General features: G+C 48.0%; 1 protein-coding gene across 1 annotated transcript in view; it reads left to right on the forward strand.

The window, feature by feature from the left end:
• TTC6 (tetratricopeptide repeat domain 6) overlaps nt 1-22,838 on the forward strand; it is a 1,112,931-nt gene that overhangs the window by 604,197 nt on the left and 485,896 nt on the right. Inside the window, exon 20 of the mRNA XM_085627931.1 lies at nt 10,783-10,933. Within this exon, the coding sequence (XP_085484057.1) occupies nt 10,783-10,933 (151 nt within the window). The remainder of the gene's footprint in view (nt 1-10,782; nt 10,934-22,838) is intronic.

The following is a 22,838-nucleotide window of genomic DNA, read 5'->3' on the forward strand; positions in this document are numbered from 1 at the left end:
CTCTCATGGAAAATAGTACTACTCCTAGCTCTGACATCCGCTAGCAGAGTAGGAGAGATTCAGGCATTTACCGTCAGGGAGCCTTTTCTCTGGTTCATGAAAGACAGGGTAATTATCAGAAGCAACCCTAAATTCATTCCGAAGGTACCTACTGACTTTCACCCCAGTAAACCTGTCATTCTTAGATCCTTCTATCCAAACCCATCTTCATTTGCAGAAAGATCATTACATTCTCTAGACTCCCCCTCCCCCTCACCCTTCCAAGGAGGAGGAGAGACTTCACCGCTTGGACCCTAAGAGGGCGGTGAGCTTCTACCTTGACAGGACAAAGGACTTCAGGGTTGATGACCAGCTCTTCGTGAGCTTTGTTGGCTGCAGGAAGGGCCGAGCAGTGCACAAGCGCACCCTTTCCAGATGGATTGTCTTGTGCATCAAGATATGCTACTCTTTGGCGGGTAAGGAACCTCCAGAGGGTTTAAGAGCTCGTTCCACTAGAGCAAAATCTTCCACTTCTGCTTTGTCTAGGGGTGTTCCTGTGGAGGACATTTGTAGGGCGACAACTTGGGCCTCCCTCCACACCTTCGCAACCTTGGACACCGAGGTGAGGAGGGACGGACACCTTGCTCGTTCCGTCCTTCAGGACTTTTTGGTATAGAAGGGTGGACACCCTCCTCCGGGAGTGGGGACTGCTGTGGGAATCTATTCACAAGGTGAGGAATCCACTGGCAGATGTATCCATCAGAAGAACAAGTTACTTACCTTCGGTAACGCTTTTTCTGGTGGATACAGTATCTGCCTGTGGATTCCTCACTGACCCACCCGCCTCCCCGTTGTCCATCCTTCTATACCTACAATTCTATTGATGGTGTTTCAAAATGTATTTGTTACTGTCAAAGGTATTGTGTTATTCTTTTGCCTTTCTATTTGTTCTTCACACTGTGTGTGTTGCTTTGCATACCATGTACTGTGTATACTGTGTATATATTGCTGTCGGTCCGTCCGTGTGCCTCGAAGGCACGGAAAAAAGGGTCGGAACTGACGTCATCACGCCGACGAGGTCTTCTTATGGAGCCGGTGATGTCAGCGTAGTCGCGAGCGGAGCCGTTCCTCTGTGATGTCGTCTTCGACCTCATCGGCGTGGACTGCTACAAAAGTTTCTGAATGTTGCTGGCCCAGGGGATATTCACAAGGTGAGGAATCCACAGGCAGATACTGTATCCACCAGAAAAAGCGTTACCGAAGGTAAGTAACTTGTTCTTCTGGCATCTAGGGACAATGGGAAATGTTTTTTTTCATAATTTTGTCCACGGTGTTTGCCTTTCCTCATTTTCCTCTGAGCCCCAGGGTGCTGAAGGAGGTGAAGACAGACCATTCCGCTCTGATCCTCACTGCTCCGGTGTCGCCTCACCAGTATTGGTACAGCGAGCCACTGCAGTTATCAGCACATCCTGGCATTCTTCTGAAGGTGCATCCCAGGATACTTTACAGAGATCATGGAGAGATTCTCCACCATGGTCCCCGGTCGCTGAAGTTGACAGCATGGAACTGACCACCTAAAATGTGGCCATTTAGATTTGCTGCAAGAATGCAAAGATATTCTGGCGCAAGTTTGAGCCCCAGCAACTAATAAGACTTGCAACGCCAAATGGAAAAGTTTTTGTGTCTTGTGCAGGAATAATGGCCATCATCCTCTTCAAATCACCCTGTTCAAATCCTACCATATTTGTTAGCCAAGCGTCCAAGCGTGGACTCAAATATTCTTCTCAGAGTCCATCTTGCTGTAGTCTCGCGATTTAGGAGACCTGAACCATGAATGTCTACTCTAGTTTCCCTAAGAATCATTAAACAGTTTCTGAAAGGGGTCTTTAGAGCATTTCCACCTCTACAGCATCCTCCAGTTCCATGTGATCTTAATAAAGTCCTCGGCTAGCTGATGTTACCTCCTTTTGAGCCTGAACATAGAGCAGACAAAGGTGCCGATTAGGATCCTGGACTTTTTACCGTACGAATCGTACAAGTAGCGTACAAACTGCCAAGTACGATTCGTATGGGAAAAAGTCCATACGAATCGCGTTGGGAAAATTTCCCCACACGTCCTCGGGTCGGAAAAAGTGTCCGACACACCCCCGGACGATTTTACGTACAAATGTGAAAAGTGAAGTCCGAGCGCGCAAGTACGATCCGTCCCGTGCGTCCGATGTGACAACCGTATGGAAAATGCACCGTACGTACCGAACTCCCATAGCAACCATGGTGACATGTGCCCGCATACGCGCCGAGCACCCCCCCCAGCCCCCGTATGTGCGCGCCGAACACCCCCCCAGCCCCCGTGAGTACGCGCCGAACCCCCCCCAGCCCCCGTGTACGTACGAGTCGAACCCCCCGTGTATGTACACCCCCCCGTGTATGTACACCCGTGTACGTACGAGTCGAACCCCCCCACAGGGGGTAGACACCGTACATACACGGGTGGGGGTACGACTCGTACGTACACGGGTGTACATACACGGGGGGTGTACATACACGGGGGGTTCGACTCGTACGTACACGGGTGTACATACACAGGGGGTGAACATACACGGGGGGGTTCGACTCATACGTACACGGGTGTACATATACGGGGGGTGTACATGCATGGGGGGGTTCGACTCGTACGTACACGGGTGTACATACACGGGAGGGTTCAACTCGTACGTACACGGGGACTGGGGGGGTGTTCAGCGCGTACTCACGGGGGCTGGGGGGGTTCGGCGCGTACTCACGGGGGCTGGGGGGTGTTTGGCGCGTACTCACGGGTTCTGGGGGAGGTTCGGCGCGTACTCACGGGGGCTGGGGGGGGTGTTCGGCGCGTACTCACGGGGGCTGGGGGGGTTCGGCGTGTACTCACGGGGGCTGGGGGGGGATGTTCGGCGCGTACTCACGGGGGCTGGGGGGGTGTTCGGCGCTTACATACGGGGGCTGGGGGGTTGTTCGGCGCGTACTTACGGGGGCTGGGGGGGGTACGGCGCGTACCGGGCCCCCTAATCTGGTCGTTTCGCGGCGTACTTCGCTTTTCCGGCACTTTTTGGGTGCCGTGAAAATATTGCCGTCCGGACTGCTGTCGGTTCGAATCGTACTTCCTGGTTCGTGAAACGCTGCCTGAAAGCGTCCCGACGTCACGTTGGCGCTTTCCCGGATCACATTTGTTTGTATATTTTCGTCGGTCGGTGTTTTTTACGATTCGTACGGAAATGGTGTTTCCGTGCAAATCGTACTTGCATGTTTGTAATGTTTTTTTCCCGGGTACGAGTCGGACAGAGAAAACGCTCCGACCGACGGTTCGTACCCGGTTTTTCCAGGATCGGAATCGGCACCAAAATATTTCTCTCATGGAAAATAGTACTACTCCTAGCTCTGACATCCGCTAGCAGAGTAGGAGAGATTCAGGCATTTACCGTCAGGGAGCCTTTTCTCTGGTTCATGAAAGACAGGGTAATTATCAGAAGCAACCCTAAATTCATTCCGAAGGTACCTACTGACTTTCACCCCAGTAAACCTGTCATTCTTAGATCCTTCTATCCAAACCCATCTTCATTTGCAGAAAGATCATTACATTCTCTAGACTTGCATGGATGTCTCAGATTTTATATCGACAATACAAATGACGTACTCACATCAGACCATCTCTTTGTGTCATTTTTTCCACCACGATAAGGTCCAGCCTTGTCCAAACAGGAAATAGATTGTTGGCTCTCAGCTTGTATTTCTTTCTGTCATGCCAAAGCCAATTGTCCACTCCAGGGAAGAGTGAGGGGGCATTCCACCAGGGGGCATGGCTTACACTGCTGCAGTCTGATGGGGCAGCCCCCTGGAGGTGCAGGCATATGTTCACGAAGCATTACTGCCTAGATGTGGAAGCTGACCCACCAGTGAGACAGGCCGTTCTCAGAAACGTGTTTTATTAAAGATGAGCCTGCTTCCTGCTTTGTTGTATTTAATAATGTGTACTGCTTGCTATTCTGATGCAAGCATGTGAATATATAAACGATCCAATGTTGGAGAAGAAATTATTTACTTACCTTTCATTTCAGTTCTCCAACATTGGTGTCTTTTATATATTCACACGCGGACCTCCCTCCTCCCCCGTCAGAGGCTCATCGTACTTATTCTCACACTTCTGGTTTGGAATCCGTGCTATGGTGTCCTGTATGGGGAGTAGGAGAGCTTAAGCTTCCAGCTCATTGGCTGAAGTTTGGGTTCTTTCAAATGAGCTGGATGCACTACTAAAGATTTTATGCTGTTTTAGGCTACGGCCTTTTTTGAACTGTATATAGTATGCAGGATATTTTACTCTATACTGCTATGTTAGAGTACCAGGGATTCACAGCCTGACGACGAGGAATGATTCGAGCAAGATACCAATGTCGGAGAACTGGAGTTTAGGTAAGTAAGTGATTTCTTAAGGCTTGGTGCGGTTTGACTGTGATCTGCTGGCTGGAGTATGACGAGGTGGAGAAAGAGATGGTTGGGTAGTGCGCAAGTGTTATGGTTGAATGAGGAGACAAGTGGAGCAGTTTGGATGTGGTATGAGGAGGAGCTGGAGGGTGGTGGAGGATGCAAATAATTGGTAAGGTGGCTTAGATGCGAAGCAGTGGAGTTGAAGTGAGTTGAAAAATAATGGCTGTATCTGATAGAGACATCTAGCTGCAGATTCCTTACCTTTGAATTTCCCAGGTGTCAGACTGGATCCGGAAACTTTTGCATGCCGTCGGGTGGCTCCGTTCAGGTCTGTGTGACATTGCTGGCATCTTTGGCGTCGGTTGTGACGTCACAGTCACCTATATAGGCACCCACCCAGGCACGTGGACATCAGTTCTTTTCTTTCCATGCCCGTTAAGCTCTGATCCGAAGAAGAGCTACCCTTCTGTCTCTTTTTGACAGGCTTTGTTCAGCATTTTGTTGTGAGATTTTTCTTGTGTGTTGAGAGATGACCTCTAGACGGGTAGGTTTTAAGCCTTGTGACGCCTGTCACCGTGCCATGTCAGTAACCGATCCTCATCTTGTTTGCTTGTTGTGTCTCGAGTGCGACCACGACTCAGTCATGCTTGGACTGCCAGACCATGGCTTCCCGGAGCGGTCCACGAAGCTCCATTCTCATTGACAGTCGACACCGTCAAGCGCAACTCCTCAGATGTCCCAGTCCCGATTGAGGAAGAGAAGGTTGCAGGACCTCTCCAGGAGTCCCAAGTCCTCTTCTGCGCATTTAAGGTCCTTGGGACAATCGGGGAAGAGGCATAAGAAAAAGAAGAAGTCCAAACAGACTTCAGCTTTACCCCATCTGTCCTCTGTCGACGAGACAGGTGGGGAGCACTGCAGCTCCAGGCACAGTTCTGCTGAATTGTTGCGGGTCTGACTCTGCGCCTCCCTCCATTTCCTGGGAGCCGGAGCGACACCCCCTAAGATGAAAGAGTTTTACGAGGCCATGCGCCCCATGTTTGAGCGTGTCAACCCATCCATTGCACCTCAGGCCCTGCAGCGTCGTGGGAGACCACTCTAGGTTCTACACCGATGGCTCCGGCCTCAACGCAGGGGTGTCTCAAGGATCCGATTCCGAATCTGGATTCTCGTCGGTCGTGACAGAGCGACCTTCCCCAGTGCCGGCCCCAAAGTCGATGCTCCTAGTGCTGCCAACACCCACCTCATTCTGATACCCAATGACTCTGAGTCAGAGCGATGTCAGTCAACGTCGATTCCGGCGCGGACAGAGCCCATAGGTTCTAAGTCATTGCCTGTTCATTTTGAAGAGGTTTCAGGCATGGGTAAAAAATGGGATGGTTCCTTGGACCCTTTGGAGCACCAGTTGGAGGCCCCTTGTGAGTATTTGGACTGGTATGAGGACCTTGGAGAAGCCAGTGGACTGGACACGTCTCCAGATACTGGCATGCTCTCTCCACCTAGTGTGGCATCAGAGAAGGGAGCATCTTATTCCATGGTGGTGAGGAGGGTAGCATAGGTCCTTGACCAAGATTTGCCCTCTGTGCAGGTCAAGACTAATCTCTTTACCGAAGTGCTTCATCCTGGGGCTTCCACATCCAAACCCATTTTGCCCTTTAAGAAGCACTGACAGATGTCCTTCTAGGCACGTGGTCCAAGCCTAGCACAAGGGCTTCTGGGACCAGGACAATTGCATGCCACCATTGCCTGGTGCTCGGTGACCCAAGTTTCCTCTGCCAACACCCCACTCCTGAGAGCCTGGTGGTTGAGGGTTCTACGTACGATGGTGCTATCCCTTCCGCTCTCCCGACAGGGAATCCAAAAGGCTGGATGCACTTGGGAAGAAGATATTTTCTTCCACCAGCATAGCGTTGCATTCGGTAAACATCACATGCATATTGGGCCATTTCTCACATACCCTATAGGACATGTGTGCACAAGTGCTGTCACAGGTCCCAGAGAAGGCCCAGGCCATGATCTCCCATGCTGTGAAAGATGGGAGGGATGCAGCAAAGTTCACCATTAGGTGTGGCTTAGATGTTAATGCCTCGCTGGGTAGAGTGGTTTCGTCAACTGTGGCCTTGTGACACCACGCCTGGCTGAGAGCATCTAGCTATTCGGGTGATATCCAGGCCAACCTCATGGACATGGTGTTTGATGGGAATCGTCTCTTCTAAGAGAAGGCAGACTCTGCATTGGTGTGTTTCAAGTAATCTCGTGCTGTGGCCAGATCATGGGCCTCTTGGCAACACCTCATGTCCAGTCTTCCTTTTGCCCCTTCCGTGACAATGGGAGGGGTTTTCAGCTGCGTCAGCCACACCCTAGCCACTATCCTACACAAACTCCCAAGGTTGTGCAAGTACGTAGATGTGGTACATTCCGACCTCATGGCAATGGAAGCCTAAAGTCATCTGCCACCCAACCCCCGGAAGGTGCAGCCTCCAAGCATTCCTAGTTTGGTTCTGCAAGACCATGCCAGTCCAGTTGGAGGGAGAATTCAACATCATCTCCTCCGCTGGCGGTCCATAACATTGGACAAATGGGTCTTGCAGGTCATCCGGGATGGCTATTCTGTTCCCCTTCTGTGTTTTCCTCCTCCTTTTCCCCCAACTCAAGAACTCAAGAACGGCAGGCGGGGGATCAACTATTATTACTCCAAGAGAAAGTTACAGCTCCCGTGGCCAAGGAAGCTATAGAGAATGTTCTGGTTTCAGATGTAAGCAGTGGTTGTTACTCCCGCTACTTTCTGATGCCCAAAAAGATCAAGAGTCTATGTCCTATTCTGGACCTCCAGACCAACAATCTCTCCCTCAAAAAGGAGAAAAAGGAGAAATTCAGGATGCTCATGTTGGCTCAGGTTCTGTCTGCCCTGGATGTATGACATTACAACGCGGGTTTTTACCACGCGTGCAGTTACATTGCATGCGTTACAACGCATGCGATGTTACAACACTATGCCATTAGAACGCAAGTCTTTACATCGACTTGCGCTAGATGGCGTGCTGACATGAAAAAAGTGTAATTTACTATTCCAACTCCAGTCCACTTAACAGTAGGGAAGGTGTTGGGATAGTAAACTACACTATTTGGAATGTTAGCACGCCATCTAGCGCAAGTCGATGTACAGACTTGCGTTGTAATGGCATAGCCTTGTAACATCGCATGCGTTGTAACGCATGCGATGTAACTGCACAGCGTGGTAATAACCACGTTGTAATGGCTGTTCACCGTCTGCCCTAGACCAAAGATACTGGCTGGTAACATTGGACCTGCAAGATGCGTATTTTCACATCCTCATTCTGCCAGCCCACAGGCATTTTCTGCAATTCAAGACAGGCCGCAAGCACTTTCAGTTCAACGTGCTACCATTTGGCCTTACCAGCGCCCCATAGGTGTTCACCTAGGTGATAGCGGTAGTCCCACTACATCTGCGCAGGTTAGGGGTGTCAGTCTTCCCCTACCTCAATGACTGGCTGTTGAAGGCTTCCTCACCCCAGACTATCGTCTCCTATCTCCAGACTACGGTGGATCTCCTGCATTCACTGGGGTTCACTATAAACATGCCAAAGTTACACCTGACTCCTTCCCAGATGCTTCCTTTCATCAGAGCTGTTCTGGACACAGTGTAGTTTCAGGTTTATCCTCCTGAGCAGCGAGTCCAGGATATTCAGGTTATGATACTGATGTTTCGGCCCCTATCTTGAATTTCGGTGAGATTGACTGTAAGGCTGCTGGGACTCATGCATTCTGTTGGTAAATCATGCCCGATGGCATTTGCTGGCTCTGCAGTGGGATCTGAAGTTTTGTGGGTGCATCATCAGGGGAATCTCTCCAGCATGGTTCAGAAACTACGATGGACCTGCAGTGGTGGCTACCGATCTGCGATTGGGTCAGAGGCAGACCCCACCTCCTCCTTCAACCCGATCTCACAGTGGTGACCGATGCTTCACTCCTGGAATGGGGCAGCCATGTGGAAGAGGTGGAAATCAGGGGACACGGGGCTCCACGTCAACTTGTTGGAGCTTTGGGTGATCCGGCTAGCGTTAAAGGCTTTTCATCTCTCTGTCAAGGGGAAGTTGGTGCAGGACAGCACAACCACCATGTAGTACTGCAACAAGAAGGGTGGTGTGGAGTCCTTGACCCTTTGTTAAGAGGCCCTGCATCTCTAGATATGGTTGGAACAGAAGGGCATAACCCTTGTGGTTCATCACCTGGCAGGTTCATTGACCGTCCGGGCAGACAAACACAGCCGTTGATGCCTAGCCGATCACAAATGGTGTCTCCAATTGGAGGTGGCGCAAAGTCTCTTTCAACTGGGGGGGAGAGCTTTGGTTAGATCTGTTAGCCTCCGAAGAGAATGTGCAGTGTCAGCAGTATTACATGCTGGAGATTCCAAGGCGGCTATCGCTTAGAAACACTTTTCGTCACGAGTGGAGCTCATGCTTCCTGTAAGTCACTCTTGAGGCTCTTGAATGGGCAAGGAGAGTCTGGAATCCAACGAACGAACATTGATCCTCTGATCAGGCTCCCCCTTTGGGAGGCTCTTCCGTCCCAGCAGGAGAGGGTCCCCCATCTGAACCTGCCAACTCTCTGCTTCCTTGCGTGGATATTGAGTGGCAACGGCTGATAGCTTTCGACCTTCCTCCCAAAGTATGTAATGTTATTTTGGCAGTCAGGCGGCTCTCCACTAAGATGGTATAGGCCTGCCGTTGGCAAAATGTTTTTAAAATATTGTACAGAAAGGTCCATTGACCCTCTTTCTGCTTCTCAAAATAATATTCTTCTTTTTATTCTTACCCTTGACCAGCTGGGTTTTGCTTTCGGTACTTTCAAGAGCTATCTTTCTGCTCTGTCTGCTTTCTTGTGGCTACCAGACCAAGCCTCTTTATTCAAGTCCTCTATTTTAAATAGGTTCTTGAAGGGCTTGTACACATGTTTACCCTAGGCCCTTTATCATGCCGCAGTTGGATCTCAATCCCGTTCGCACATATCTGCTCCCTTTCAACCGCTACATAATTTTCCCCTCTGGCTGCTTACCATCAAGACACCCTTGCTAGTGACAGTAACATCTGCCTGGAGGGTGAGCGAGCTGCAGGCTTTGTCATCTCAACCTCCCTACCTGTGACATTCCTGGATAAGGTGGTGCTTTGCACCCATGCCTCATTCCTACCCAAAGTGGTGACCTCATTCCATCTGGTCAGTCAGTCACACTGCCCACCTTTTTTGCTCCTCCCCATCCCTCTAAGGAAGAGGAACGTCTCCACCGCCTGGACCCAAAAAGAGCATTGTGGTTCAACCTTGACCGCACAAAAGATTTCTGGGTGGACGGCCAACTCTTTGTGGGTTATGTGGGAGCTAAAAAAAGTCAGGCAGTGCAGAAATAAATCATTTTGTGCTGGGTCGTTATCTGCATTAAAATCTTCTACGCCCGGTCTAGGAAGCAGCTTTCTGAGGGCTAACGAGCCCATTCCACCAGGGGAAAGTCTGCGACCACGCCATTGGCTCATGGAGTGCCAGTCCTGGATATCTGCCAGGCTGCAATGTGGGCTTCCCTGCACACGTTTGTGAAACACTACTGCCTGGACAGTCAGGTTCGTAAGGATGGGCATTTCCCTCGTTCAGTCCTGCAGGACTTTTTAGTTTAGTAAATCTGTCCGCAGCCCACCGCCAGGATGTATGGCTTGGGCATCTATTCAAAGGTAAGGAATCCCCAGCTAGAAGTCTCTAACAGATGGACAAGTTACTTACCTTCGGTAATGCATTATCTGGTAGAGACAATATTTAGCTGCAGATTCCTTACAGACCCACCCATGCCTCCCCGCTCTGCAGACTCATTTTCTTTACAGGGCCCTTGTTTTGACACACAAGTCAGTTCACTTCATGGCTCTGCATTCTGGCGTGGAAAAAGTGAAAAGCAATTGACATCCGCGTGCCTGGGTGGCGCCTATATAGGTAATCGCGACATCACAACCGACTCCAAGCAATGCCGGCGATGTCATGCGGAGCCGCACCGAGCCACTGGATGGCGCCCAGGGGTACTGCTCATGAAAAGGTTACCGGATCCAGTTCGATCCCAGGGAAATTCCAAGGTAAGGAATCTGCAGCTAGATATTGTTTCTACCAGATAATGTGTTACCGAAGTAACTTGGTCATTGTGTGCTGTCGATATAATGTGGCGTAAAGTAAGTGGAGCAGAGGAAAAGATTGGTGGCTGCGACATGGTGGTGGTGGGCTGCAAGGGTCCACCTGCAGTTTAATGCTAGTGGTAAGTAGTTTAAGCAAGTTTACCTGTCCCTCTTTTGATTCTAGGACGATGGCTTTGGCCTATGTGAACATAGGTCTCATCTGCTTTCTCCACCAAGACAACTACTACAAGGCTATTCGTCAGTTCTCCGCCGCCATTCAGGTGGACCCCACCAGCACCCGAGCGTATCTGTGCAGGGCCCAGACTTACCACAAGGTACCTCATGTTTTATTACTATCCAAACCTCCTCAATGCCCCCTACACGCGGGTCTCCTGTACTCATTGCTCTCCTCAGTACTCACTGCTGATGTTTGTACTGTACTCTCAACACACTACTCCTCAGACCTTACCCCTTTCATCTCCACAGTACTCGTAACTGACTGCTCAGCAGCACTCACTGCTCCTGTCTCTATGGTGAGTCACAACTCCCTGCTCCTCTAACAAAAGTGCAGTCATCTTTTACAGTACTCATAACTCACTGCTCTGCAATACTCACTGCTGCTATCTCTATTCTACTCACAACTCCCTGCTCCTCTAACCTTAATGCTGTCATCTCTACAGTAGTCATAACTCACTGCTCAGTAGTTCTCACTGGTGCTGTCTCTCTGGTACTCACAACTCCCTGCTCTCAGAGCATACTGATGTCATCTCTACAGTAATCGTAACTCACTGATCAGCAGTACTCACTGATGCTTCTATGGTACTCATAACTCCCTGCTCCTCAAGCCTTACTTATGTCATCTCCACAGTACTCGTAACTCACTGCTCAGCAGTACTCATTGATGCTGTCTCTATGGTACTCACACTCCCTGCTCCTCAGACCATACTACTGCCATCTCTACAGTACTCATAACTCACTGCTCAATAGTTGTCACTGCTTCTTCCTCTATAGTACTCACAAATCCCTGCTCCTCTAACCCTACTACTGTCAGTTCTACAGTACTCATAACTCGCTACTCAGCAGTACATCATTGCTGCTGTCTCCAAGGTACTCAAAACCCACTGCTCCTCAGACCTTACTGCTGCCATCTCTGCAGGACTCACTGCTGCTGTCTCTATGGTACTCACAACTTCTTGATCCTCACAACTTACCATTGGCATCTCTACAGTACCCATAGCTCAGTGCTCAGCAGTACTCACTGCAGCTGTCTTTATGGTACTTACAACTCCCTGGTCCTCAGACTTTACTACTGTCATCTCCACAGTACTCGTAACTGACTACTCAGCAGTACTCACTGATGCTGTCTCTATGGTACTCACACTCCCTGCCCCTCAGACCTTACTGCTGTCATCTCTACAGTACTCATAACTCACTGCTCAGCAGTACTCACTGCTGCTGTACTGCTGTCTCTATGGTACTCGGAACTTTCTGCTCCGTATACCATACTGCTGTCATCTCTATAGTACCCGTAACTCACTGCTCAGCAGTACTCACTGCTGTTCTTGGTATTCGTACAAAATATTGATTTATAAATATCGAGTTTTAAATATCACGTCTCATAAATATCGTCATGCAAAAATATCCTTGACAAAAATATCTTTTTTTAGGGTAGATATTATTGTTTTCAAGAATATCGTTGTGGTTGATATAGTTATCAATAATATAGATGTAAAAAAAAAAAAATTAAATGATATTTTAATTGTGTATGTTTTTTATTTTGTGTATAGTTGTTTTTTAATGTTTTTATATAAAGTTTGCAATTTTAAGTGATTTGTAATATTTGCTTGAAGTTTTTAATAGTAACTTATAGTGTCATAGTGGGTTTTGAGGTTTGCAGGGGCATAAGGTGGAAAGTTAATTAAGTATAATTAATTAATATTTACATTTTAGTTAATATTAATCATTTCTCTGATAACTAATTTTTTTATTGTGTAATTATGTTTTAAAGTTATATTTTGGATTTGAGTTGTTGGATTTGTAGGGAAATAGGGTGGGACGTTAATCAAGCAATAATTAATAGCTAATTATAATAATAATAATACGGAAGCTTATAAAGCGCGACAGCTACCCCAAACAGGGGTGTCCCGGCGCTGAACACATCAGACAGAAATAAGGCCAAAGAAGACAGTAGACATGATTACACCATATCAAACTGACGTGAAAAGCCATGTTTTTAAGGCTTTTCTAAAACCAGCCTCCGTATTGATCTGTCGTAAGAAGCCTGGAAGGGCATTCCACATTGAGGCCGCACCAACCGAGAAGGCTCTGCCGCCCAACCGAGCCTTTACAAAGCGAGGGGTGCATAGCAAGTTCTGCGAATTTGAACGCAGCGCCCGGTTTTGCTTGTATGGACAGAATCTTTCTTTCAAATAACCAGGGCATTTTCCATTAATGGCTCGGAATGCCAGTGTCAGAGTCTTAAATTTAATTCTTTTCTCCACGGGGAGCCAGTGAAGCTTCTGTAGATGCGGAGAGACATGGTGGCGGAAAGGGATTCGCCGAACCAATCTCGCAGCCGCATTCTGTACCATCTGAAGGCGACCAATGGCATATTTAGGCAGGCCAAGATAGAGGCTATTCGCATAGTCAAGCCTAGATGTTACTATGGCATGTACTATGGTTTTGCGGCATTCCTCCGGTACAAAATGTAAAACTTTCCGAAGGTTTTTTAATTTACTAAAACAGATGGACGACACCTGCTGTATCTGGGCTGAAAAGGAAAGGTCCGCCTCCCATCTCACTCCCAAATTACGATGTGACAGGAAGGAGTGGGAGGTGTGCCCAATTCAGGCGGCCACCACAACTCCGGATCTGGTATGTGGCCATTGCCAAAAAACAGCACTTCAGTTTTCCCAGCATTAAGTTTTAATTTATTTGTATTCATCCACAGCGCTATGTCGCGCAGACAGCCCTTAAAGTTCTTAAAAGCATCCACTGAACATTCCTTAAATGGAAAAACCAACTGGGTGTCATCAGCATAGGAGATTGCTTTCACCCCCCAGTTGGAGATAAGGGAGAACAGTGGAGCGAGGTAAAGATTAAAAAGTAAGGGGCTTAAAGCAGATCCCTGGGGGACGCCGCAGCTAAGCTGTTTTGGTTTAGCTTCAAAAGGTTGAAGAGCAACTCTCTGTGTGCGACCAGTCAGGTAGGAAGATAGCCACCTTAGTACCTTCCCACCAAAGCCTGCACACTGGAGTCGCTGGACCAATATAGCATGGTCCACCGTATCAAAAGCGGCGGATAATGCTGATGTTCCTGCATCCAGTGACCATCTAACAGACTCTGCCACCTCCAGGAGAGCGGTCTCCGTACTACGGCCTGCTCGAAAGCCTGATTGAGTGTCATGAAGGGCGTTGTTCTGATCGATAAAAGTGGACAATTGGCGCTGAACCAGTATATATTAAATATTTAATTGATAAATAAGTATGTACATTGTGAAATGATTTTAATTTTTAAGTTATATTTTAAGTACAGGTTGTTGGGTTTTCTATGAGTATGAGCTGAGAAGGTCACTAAATATTTTAATTAAAATATTTCATTTATTAATAATGATGTAAATTGTTTAATAAATATATTTTATATTAGATGTGTGTTATGTTATTAGGAGGTTAGGGTGGGAAGTTATTTAAGTCACAATTAATTAACAATTAATTACTCAATAATTATTCATTTTATTTATTACTTACTTTGTTAATTATGTTATTTTTAATTGTATTTATATTTTAAATGTGGACTACTAGGTATGTGGGAGTATAGTGTGGGAATATAATTGACTAATCTATAGCATTTCTATTTGGAATTAATTATTAAAAACTATAATTATGTATATATATAATTTTTTTGTTAGGAATTTTATATTTTTCTTCAATTATTAAATGTATTAAAATATGGTATGTGTTTGAAGTGAAGTATTTTCCTTACTGCTGCACAGACTTGCATGGGAATAGTACATTTTACCCCTCCCGAGTCCAACGCTTTCCCTAATGTTGCACAGACTGGAATGGGCATAGTATATTTATTATTCCTAGAATTTTATAGTTTTGTTAACATTGTTTAAATATATATTATGATCATAATTTTCTTTGTGTTCAATTTTATATTTTGGATATATAGTATTTTCTTCTACTGTTTACTTTATCTGATATAGACTTCTAGCTGCAGATTCCTTACCTTTGAATTTCCCAGGCATAATGCCAGATCCTGAAACTTTTGTTGAGCAATAACGCTAGTTGAGCAATAACGCTTGTCCGCGCCATCGGGTGGCTGCTTTCGGCTCCGCGTGACATCGTCGATAGCGTCGGTTATGATGTCATGGTACCTAAATAGGCGCCACCCAGATGCGCAGACGTCAGTTCTTTTCTTGCCGCGCCAGTTAAGCACCGATCTGGGAAAAGCTACCCCTCTGTTGCTTTTTGACAGGTTTTTTCTCGACTTTTTGTCGAATTTGAAATCTTTTATCCTTTGTGTACGAGGATTTCTTCGAGGGAGACAGGGTTCAATCCAAGCGGTGCCGATCACTGCATGATGTCGGTTACCGACCCTCACCTCGCCTGCTTCTGGTGTCTCGAGCGCGACCATGATTCGAAGTCGTGCTCGGACTACCGGGCCATTGCTCCGAAGGCCTTGCGAGAGCGGACAATGAAGCTCCTTGCAGCCCGTCAGTTGACTCCGTCCAGCGAGACTGTGCGGTGATCCCGGTTCTGATCTAAGAAGCAGATCGATTTCCACGTCAGTGGCCTTCAGACGCCACGCCTGGCTTAGGGCATCTAGCTTCTCAGGCGATATCCAGGCCAATCTGATGGGCATGCCCTTTGATGGAACCCGTCTGTTTATGCAAAAGGCAGATTCTGCCCTGATGGGTTCAGGAACTCTCGAGCTACGGCAAGATCCTTGGGCTTCTCCTCTACTCCTTGTGGCCAGTCTATCTTTCGCTCATTTTGTGGCAATGGAAGGGGTTTCCAGCAACATCAGCCCTTTCCCAGTCACCTTCCTGCGTAGGCTTCCCAAGCCTTGTGGGGATGTGGACACGGTTCGTTCTGACCTAGGAATGGAAGTCACAAGTCGTCGGCCACCCTGACCCCGGCAGCCGCAGCCTCCAAGCACTCCAAGCACTCCTAGTCTGAGTCTGCAAGACCACACCACTCCAGTTGGACGACGAATCCGTAATCATCTCACCCGCTGGAGATCCATAACTTTGGACAAATGGGTCCTGCAGATCACTCAGGAGGGCTATTCTCTGCCTTCCCTTTCTTTTCCTCCTCCCATTCTGCCAAATCAGGAACGACTGATGGAGGATTATCTGAAAATGCTCCAGGAGGAAGTTGCAGCTCTCTTGGCCAAGGGAGTGATAGAAAGGGTCCCGGTTTCAGAAGTAGGCAGTGGTTGTTATTCCCGCTACTTTCTGATTCCAAAGAAGAACAAAGGGTTGCGGCCCATTTTAGATCTTTGGACCGTCAATCTCTTCCTCAAGAAAGATAAGTTTAAGATACTCACTCTATCTCAGGTCTCGTCTGCCCTAGACCAAGGAGACTGGCTGGTAGCGTTGGACCAACAGAATGCGTATTTTCACATCCCCATCCTGCCGGGCCACAGACGTTACTTGCGGTTCAAGGTAGACCTAGAGCACTTTCAGTTTACCGTCCTCCCCTTCGGCCTTACCAGTGGCCTTCAGGTGTTCTCTAAAGTGATGGCTGTGGTCGCAGTTTATCTGCGCAGGTTAGCGGTGTCAGTCTTCCCCTACCTCGACGACTGGCCGTTGAAGGCATCCTTGCCCCAGGCTGTCGTCTCCCACCTTCAGGCTAAGTCGACCTCCTGTATTCGCTGGGGTTCTCTATAGATGTGCCAAAATCCCACCTGACTCCTCTCAGACACTCACTCTCATTGGAGATGTTCTGGACACAGTGCAGTTTTGGGCTTATCCTCCCAAATAGCGAGTCCAGGATATTCAGGTTATGATTCCGATGTTTCAGCCTCTATCCTGGATTTCGGTGAGACTCACTCTGAGGATGTTGGGTCTCATGGCCTCCTGCATCTTGGTGGTAAAGTATGCCAGGTGGTGTATGTGGGCTCTGCAGTGGGACTTGAAGTTCCAGTGAGCACGGCATCGAGGAAATCTCATCGACAAAGACCAGATCTCTGAAGGAACTGCTAGAGATCTACAGTGGTGGTTGACGAACCGCGATTGGGTCAATGGCAGACCCCTCGCCCTTCCCCAACCAGATCACATAGTCATGACGGATGCATCACTTCTGGGATAGGGCGAGTCACCTGGGAGAAGTGGTGATCAGGGGACGATGGTCTCCAGCGGAGTTGGGGCTCCACATAAATTTGTTGGAGCTTCGAGCGATTTGTTTGACATTGAAAGCATTCCTTCCCTCTGTCAAGGGGAAGTTCGTACGGGTGTTCACAGACAACAGCACCGCCATTTGGTACTGCAACTAGCAGGGTGGGGTGGGGTTGTGGACCCTTTGTTGAGCGGCCCTGTGGAACAGCAGGGCATAACCCTGGTGGTTCAACACTTGGCGGGTTCCCTGAACGCCAGGGCAGACGAAACCAGCCATCGATGCCTAGCGGATCACAAATGGCATCTCCAGTCGGAGGTGGCACAAGGTCTCTTTCAGCAGTGGGGAGATCCTTGGTTAGATCTGTTTGCCACTGAAGAGAACACGCAGTGTCAGCAATACTGCTCACTGGAGTTTCCAAGGTGGCTATTGCTCTGCGATGCTTTTTGCCACGAGTGGAGCTCAGGCCTGCTGTATGCCTATTCCGCACATACCACTCCTGCCCAGGTTTCCGAAGAAGATCAGGAGTGACCGGGCCCAAGTCATCCTTGTGGCTGCGGACTGGGCGTGGAGAGTTTTGTATCAAGAGCTTCTGAAGATGAGTATCGATCCTCCAATCAGGCTGCCCCTTCGGCAGGATCTTCTGCCACAGCAGCAGGGGAGGGTTCTCCGCCTGAACCTGTCAACTCTACGCCTCCATGCGTGGAGATTGAGCAGCAGCAGTTGATAGCATTTGACCTTCCTCCAGAAGTATGTAACGTTATTCTGACTGACAGGCGGCTCTCCACTAAGACGGTATACGCCTGCCGTTGACAGACATCTGTATTATACTGTACAGAAACGTGTATTGACCCTCTTTCTGCTTCTCTTTTCCCTGTTCTTCTATTCATTCTGACCCTTGCCCAACAGGCCTTTGTTTTGGGCACTCTTAAGGGTTATCTTTCTGATCTGTCTGTTTTTTTGTGGCTGCCAAACCAACCCTCTCTCTTCAAGTCTCCCATTGTAAATAGGTTTTTAAAGGGGCTGGCTCACTTGTTTCTGCCCACGCCCTTTGTTATGCTGCAGTAGGACCTTAATTTGATCCTCACTTATCTTATGTGTGCTCCCCTCGAGCCTTTACACAACTGTCCCCTCTGGCTTTTTAGTGACCAATCTGGGTCAATCCATCACACTGCCCACCTTCTTTGCTCCCCCGTATCCCTCTAAGGCAGAGGAGTGTCTCCATCGACTGGACCCAAAAACACTGTTGTCATTCTACCTTGACCACACAAAAGAGTTCCGGGTGGACGACCAGCTCTTTGTGGGGTACATGGGAGCTAAGAAGGGAAGGGAAGGGGCAGTGCAGTGGAGAGAAGGACCATCTCTCACTGGATCGTTCTTTGCATTAGGATCTGCAATACCCTGGTGAAGATGCAGCCCTTTGAGGGATTAAGGGCTCATTCCACCAGGGGAAAGGCTGCGACTACGGCCTTGGCTCGGGGTGTCCCAGTCCTGGACATCTGTCAGGCAGCAACGTGAGCATCTTTGCACACATTTGCCAAACACTACTTTCTGGACACTCAGGTCCACAGGGATGGGCATTTTGCCAGTTCGGGCCTGAAGGACTTCCTAGTTTGAGGTATTGATCCGCACACACGGCCAGTATGGTATGGCTCGGGTATCAAATTCAAAGGTAAGAAATCTGCAGCTAGAAGTCTCTATCAGATGAACAAGTTGCTTACCTTCGGTAACGCATTATCTGGTAGAGACTCTATCTAGCTGCAGACTCCTTACAGCACCACCCATGCCTCCTGCTCTGTGGACTAATATTGTAGGGCTAGGATTACTCTCCTTTTCAGGGCCCTAGATTTGCACATGACTATGTCAGTTACTTTGTGGCTCTGCGCTTCATGCGTGTAAAAAACGAAGAAAAGTACCGACGTCCGCATGCCTGGGTGGCGCCTATATAGGTACGGCGATGTAAAAACCGACGCCGCTGATGTCACGCGGAGCTGAATTGAGCCATCCGACAGCATGCGCAAGTGGTATTGTTCAGCAAAAGTTCCCGTATCCACCCTGACGCCTGGGAAATTCAAAGGTAAGGAATCTGCAGCTAGATAGTCTCTACCAGATAATGCGTTACCGATGGTAAGTAACTTGTTCTTTATGTATAATTAAATCAGCATTTTTATTAGTTTTACATTATATTGGCCTTGGTTGCGGTGCCTGACATCAGCAGGTGCTCACTGGATGTCGACATCCCAGCCATGCTCGTGCTCTTAGACCTATCCACAACCATGCTCGTGCTCGTAGACCTATCCACAACCATGCTCGTGCTCGTAGACCTATCCACAACCATGCTCGTGCTCGTAGACCTATCCCAGCCATGCTCGTGCTCGTAGACCTATCCACAACCATGCTCGTGCTCGTAGACCTATCCCAGCCATGCTCGTGCTCGTAGACCTATCCACAACCATGCTCGTGCTCGTAGACCTATCCACAACCATGCTCGTGCTCTTAGACCTATCCCAGCCATGCTCGTGCTCGTAGACCTATCCCAGCCATGCTCGTGCTCGTAGACCTATCCACAACCATGCTCGTGCTCGTAGACCTATCCCAGCCATGCTCGTGTTCGTAGACCTATCCACAACCATGCTCGTGCTCGTAGACCTATCCCAGCCATGCTCGTGCTCTTAGACCTATCCCAACCATGCTCGTGCTCGTAGACCTATCCCAACCATGCTCGTGCTCTTAGACCTATCCCAGCCATGCTCGTGCTCGTAGACCTATCCACAACCATGCTCGTGCTCGTAGACCTATCCCAGCCATGCTCGTGCTCGTAGACCTATCCCAGCCATGCTCGTGCTCTTATACCTATCCCAGCCATGCTCGTGCTCGTAGACCTATCCCAGCCATGCTCGTGCTCGTAGACCTATCCCAGCCATGCTCGTGCTCGTAGACCTATCCACAACCATGCTCGTGCTCGTAGACCTATCCCAGCCATGCTCGTGCTCGTAGACCTATCCACAACCATGCTCGTGCTCGTAGACCTATCCCAGCCATGCTCGTGCTCGTAGACCTATCCACAACCGTGCTCGTAGACCTATCCACAACCATGCTCGTGCTCTTAGACCTATCCCAGCCATGCTCGTGCTCGTAGACCTATCCCAGCCATGCTCGTGCTCGTAGACCTATCCACAACCATGCTCGTGCTCGTAGACCTATCCCAGCCATGCTCGTGCTCGTAGACCTATCCACAACCATGCTCGTGCTCGTAGACCTATCCCAGCCATGCTCGTGCTCTTAGACCTATCCCAACCATGCTCGTGCTCGTAGACCTATCCCAGCCATGCTCGTGCTCGTAGACCTATCCCAGCCATGCTCGTGCTCGTAGACCTATCCCAACCATGCTCGTGTTCTTAGACCTATCCCAGCCATGCTCGTGCTCTTAGACCTATCCACATCCATGCTAAGTTACTTCTAAGACTAGAAGAGATTGGGATCGCTGGGCCTGCAATGGCCTGGTTCCAGGACTTCATGAAAGACAGAGAGTGCAGGGTGTCCTTTCAAATCCAGGCCCAGGTTGGTCGATAAAGGGGTACCTCAGGGTTCATATTTGAACCTTCACTATTTAACAATTATGTGGCACCCCCGGCCAAAGTCATCAAAGCACACAGGTAAGTGGGTGACACACAGTTGATCATTTCCTTTGATGAGGTTATTGATTAAGTGAAAAATCGCTTTTCGGCTGGAATGAAAGCCATTGCAGGATGGATGTTGGATACATTTCTTCAGTTGCATCCAGAGAACACAGAGATTATTCTGTTTGGGAAAGCCCACAATCTGTGGACTCTGGCTTGGTGGCCGTTGGAGGTAGGCAAGGCCCCCACCCCAAGTAAGGTAGTACATAACCTTGGAGCTAGGGTAGCCCAAAAACTTCATATGAAAGAACCAGTTGTATCCGCTACAGGCACCTGTTTTTACATGCTACGTTTACTGAAGAAACCTCTGCCGTTCCTCCCTTTGACAGCCAGAAGACCTGGGTACAGGCTCTTGTGGTGAGTCGGCTGGGTTATGGGAATGCATTATTCGCTTCTGCCAGTGAGTCACTACTGTCTAAATTACAGGTGGTGGAAAACATGTCTGCACGGCCGATTTGAAATCGGCCTCCTACAATGGCCTCCACTCCCCTTCTAAGATCTTTACACTTGCTACCAGTAAAGGAAAGAATAGCAGGTTTAAACATATTTAATTAACATTATATTAATGTTACATGTTAAAATATATCCTATTTTTAACTATATATATTAAAAAAACATATTTTTGTATATATTTATTTGATATGTAAAAAAAATTTTTTCTGTATTATTGTACTTACCTTTACAAATATAGGGAGACAATATTTTTGACATCTATATTTAGGACTCAATATTTTTGTAGGTCGATATTTGTGGTTTCGATATTATTGTCATAGAATCCTGTTCTTTCTTCCGTACTCCTGACTTTGCTTATCGGACTCTACTGTTGTTGTCTCTATAGTACTTATAATTTACTACTCCGCAGTACTCACTGCCGCTCTTTCACTAAAGAGGGCTGGGAGTCTCTGGTTCAGTCCTGGTTCTGAGTGACAGCCTACGGATCATGTACCAGGATGCTCTAATGTCTGTGCGTATGCTCTCAGTCACCAGCTTACAGATACTCATGAGTGGGAGTCTGAAAACAAGTAGTTGAATCTCCTCTTACATCGCTTATGAACACTGGATTGGGACATGCTCACAACCCATCAGAATCACTAATGTCGCCTATTCACAAGCAGGAGGCCCTGTGCGGGATCCGAAGGAGTGGAAGGGGATACTTGTGGGATGGTTGGGGCACCAGGGCAGGGTCTAAAATTCAGGTCATCATCATCACTGAATAGCCTCGCCCACATGCAGGATCCTGCAGCACAACTTCAAAAATATATGTAGGTATTTCATCGTCCCCTTTCTTTGAGAGGGCCATAACTTTTTACGTGACATAAAAACAATTTATCAATAAGTAAAAAATAAGATAACTTGACCACTGTCATTAATTTACTTTAGAAAGCAAAAATGCACATAAATTACCAGAATGTCACTAGAAAAATATAATGCCTTGATAAAAACTTCTTTCATAAGCCTTTTTTTAACAAAATGAAGGGAAAGGAATCTGTACAATGCAGCCATATAGGCTGCAGCTAAGCTAGGTTCAAAGCTCACCCTTTGCCTTTAGGCTTCAAGGACTCCAATCTCCCGTCATGCCCCTTGTGTGGCAGTAACCTCAGTTCTTTTTTCCGGCTTCTAGTGACTGGATTCTGGAGCACTGAGTTCAGACTTTTCAGGCTTTTTGTCTTGAAAACATTCCAAACCTTCTTTAAACTCATTTCACTCGATATCCCTGAGGATTTAGAGTATTTTTCCGTCATTTACTGACAGAATTGTTTTCTACTTTTATACAAAGTTCTTTGTTAGAAAATGTTTCTCTTTTTCCTAACTGTCCTGCTTGTGACAGGAAGATGGTTACATTGAAATACCATTATCTGTGTATTATCTCTCTACCAGATTATTACATCCCAGACAGGTGTAAACAGGACCTTTGGTCTTTTTGGAAGGATTCTGAGAACATTCACCTTCTTGGGCAAGAAAAGAGGCGAAGACACCAATAATCCTCTTCTTGCATAAGAGGCGGCGCCCTCTAGCAGAGCTCCCTGTTCAGTGTCTGAGGACACCCAGAGAGGGTGATCCAAGAGAAGACACCCCAAGGAGAAGCTCACTAAATGCCAAGAAGACATAACGTCTTAGGAGAGGTGAGGTTTGAAGTTGAGACAGCAGTCGATGTAAAAGGTCATGCAATCTTCTGCCCCAGAAAACTGTGGAAAGGCCCAAAAGAATAAAAGACCAGA

This window comes from Triturus cristatus, chromosome 9 (genome assembly GCF_964204655.1).
Source record: "Triturus cristatus chromosome 9, aTriCri1.1, whole genome shotgun sequence".
Lineage (NCBI taxonomy): Eukaryota > Metazoa > Chordata > Amphibia > Caudata > Salamandridae > Triturus > Triturus cristatus.